The sequence below is a fragment of the Podarcis tiliguerta genome (genome assembly GCF_965153285.1).
Source record: "Podarcis tiliguerta genome assembly, chromosome: 13".
Lineage (NCBI taxonomy): Eukaryota > Metazoa > Chordata > Lepidosauria > Squamata > Lacertidae > Podarcis > Podarcis tiliguerta.
Window position 1 is genome coordinate 42,371,983 of NC_139546.1, and position 2,137 is coordinate 42,374,119.

At 41.6% G+C, this 2,137-nt stretch overlaps 1 protein-coding gene across 1 annotated transcript; it reads right to left on the bottom strand.

Moving 5' to 3' along the window:
- Positions 1–377: 377 nt before the first annotated feature.
- On the bottom strand, positions 378–1,277 carry LOC310662617 (vomeronasal type-2 receptor 26-like; the record flags this gene model as incomplete). The annotated part of the gene is made up of 1 exon (XM_083409562.1): positions 378–1,277. One exon carries the CDS (start codon positions 1,275–1,277, stop codon positions 378–380), a length of 900 nt encoding a protein of 299 aa, XP_083265688.1.
- Between the last annotated feature and the right edge of the window lie 860 nt (positions 1,278–2,137).

Genomic DNA, 2,137 nt, shown 5'->3' on the forward strand with positions numbered 1-2,137 from the left:
AACTGAAAACTGACTTGATCCCATTTCATATATACAAGTCTATGGATACAATACAACAAAAGCATTGTTGCATTGAGCCCTCTCTTTATACTCAAGCAATGAAGTATTAAATCATACAAAGATTCCATTTAAAAACCAAATAGATATATTAAAATGAATATGCCACAGTAGCCTCTAATTTTACTTAAAAGATGAAAGAGCTTCAGGCTGGCTTCCACAAAGAAATAGAACTTAAATTAAAATAAAAAATATTGATCTCAAAACCACCACACAATAATAATAAATGCTGTAATACTTTCATTATTTCACATAGTACCAGTTTTCCTGTAGCTATTTTATGTTTTGCTGTGCAAGGAAATAGAAAACAAATTTATCATTCATTTATTTCTCTGCATTAGCTGTTCTTTGTTGTTCAGCTCAGGCCTCAAAACAATAATGTAGCATTTAGGGGAAAAGATACATCCTAGTAACCCTGCACTGGAAGCCAAGATGGAGAAAATCTCCACAGCCACCATATATTTTCCTCTTGTGCTCAGGTAAGTTGGAACAAAAGAGAGCCAAACACTGCAAAAGACCAACATACTGAAAGTGATGAACTTGGCTTCATTAAAACTGTCAGGTAACTTCCTGGCTAGGAAAGCTACAGTGAAGCTGACAATGGCTAGGAAGCCCATGTAGCCCAAGACACAATAAAACATGATGCTTGAGCCTTCATTACATAGCAATACAATTTCTTCAGTCCCTGAGGGTGTGTCCACATCTGGGAATGGTGGAAAGGTTCCCAACCACAGAATACAAATCCCTACTTGAGTACTGGAGGAGGAGATGACTACGGAATAAGCCAAGCGTTTACCAATCCATTTCCTCATCCTGGATCCTGGTTTAGTAGCCATGAATGCCAAAACCACGGAGATGGTTTTGGCCAAGATGCTAGAAAGGGCTACAGAGAAGACAATGCCAAAAGCAGTTTGTCGGATAAGACAGGTCACCTCATTAGGCCTTCCGATGAACAGTAAGGAACAGAGGAAGCACAAGAGGAGGGAGATGAGGAGAACGTTGGTGAGGCCTCTGTTGTTGGCTTTGACTATGGCAGTGTCCCAGCATTTAATGAAGATGACAAGTACCAAAATTGTGGTCAGAGACAACAAAACCGCAAAGGAAATTAGAACAATGCCCAAAGTGTCATCTAAAGCCAGGAAGTTTGGAATCTTAGGAATGCATTGATCCCGATATTTGTTTGGATACTGATGATTTGGACAAGTGACACAAGTTTCCATGTCTGGGAGGGAAATGAAATTTAATTCAATGAACATTATTCTCAAGATTAAGAACTGTTTTTTCAAGAGTCCCCCTAACAACTATTCACCATGGAAACATTACAAAGCCTTTGTAACAATGTGCTTCCAAAAAGAAAAGCCGAAGATCAAACCCAGAGTCTTAATCCCCTTCTCCTCCCATTATAATAACAACTGCAATGCAGTGAAAAGAGAGAATCATTGCAGAAGTTATTCAATATCTTGGAAGCCAAAATAATGATAATTTGATTAGACTTTCTGCTGCCGAAATAGCTTTGTTCTTTAAAAACAGACCACAACTTACATTAAGGTAAAGGTAAAGGTACCCCTGCCCGTACGGGCCAGTCTTGACAGACTCTAGGGTTGTGTGCCCATCTCACTCAAGAGGCCGGGGGCCAGCGCTGTCCGGAGACACTTCCGGGTCACGTGGCCAGCGTGACATCGGTGCTCTGGCGAGCCAGAGCCGCACACGGAAACGCCGTTTACCTTCCCGCTAGTAAGCGGTCCCTATTTATCTACTTGCACCCGGGAGTGCTTTCGAACTGCTAGGTTGGCAGGCGCTGGGACCGAACAACGGGAGCGCACCCCGCCGCGGGGATTCGAACCGCTGACCTTTCGATTGGCAAGCCCTAGGCACTGAGGCTTTTACCCACAGCGCCACCCGCGTCCCACAACTTACATTAAATCCTGGTTAATTAATTTCTGCTAATGCACAACTGTTGTGCAATGAAAAGAAAGAATTATTGCAAAAGATATACAATATATGAGAAGCCAAAATAATGATGTGTTGAATTTTCTTATCCTCTGCCCAAATCGTTTGTTCTTAAAGAACAGACCATGTT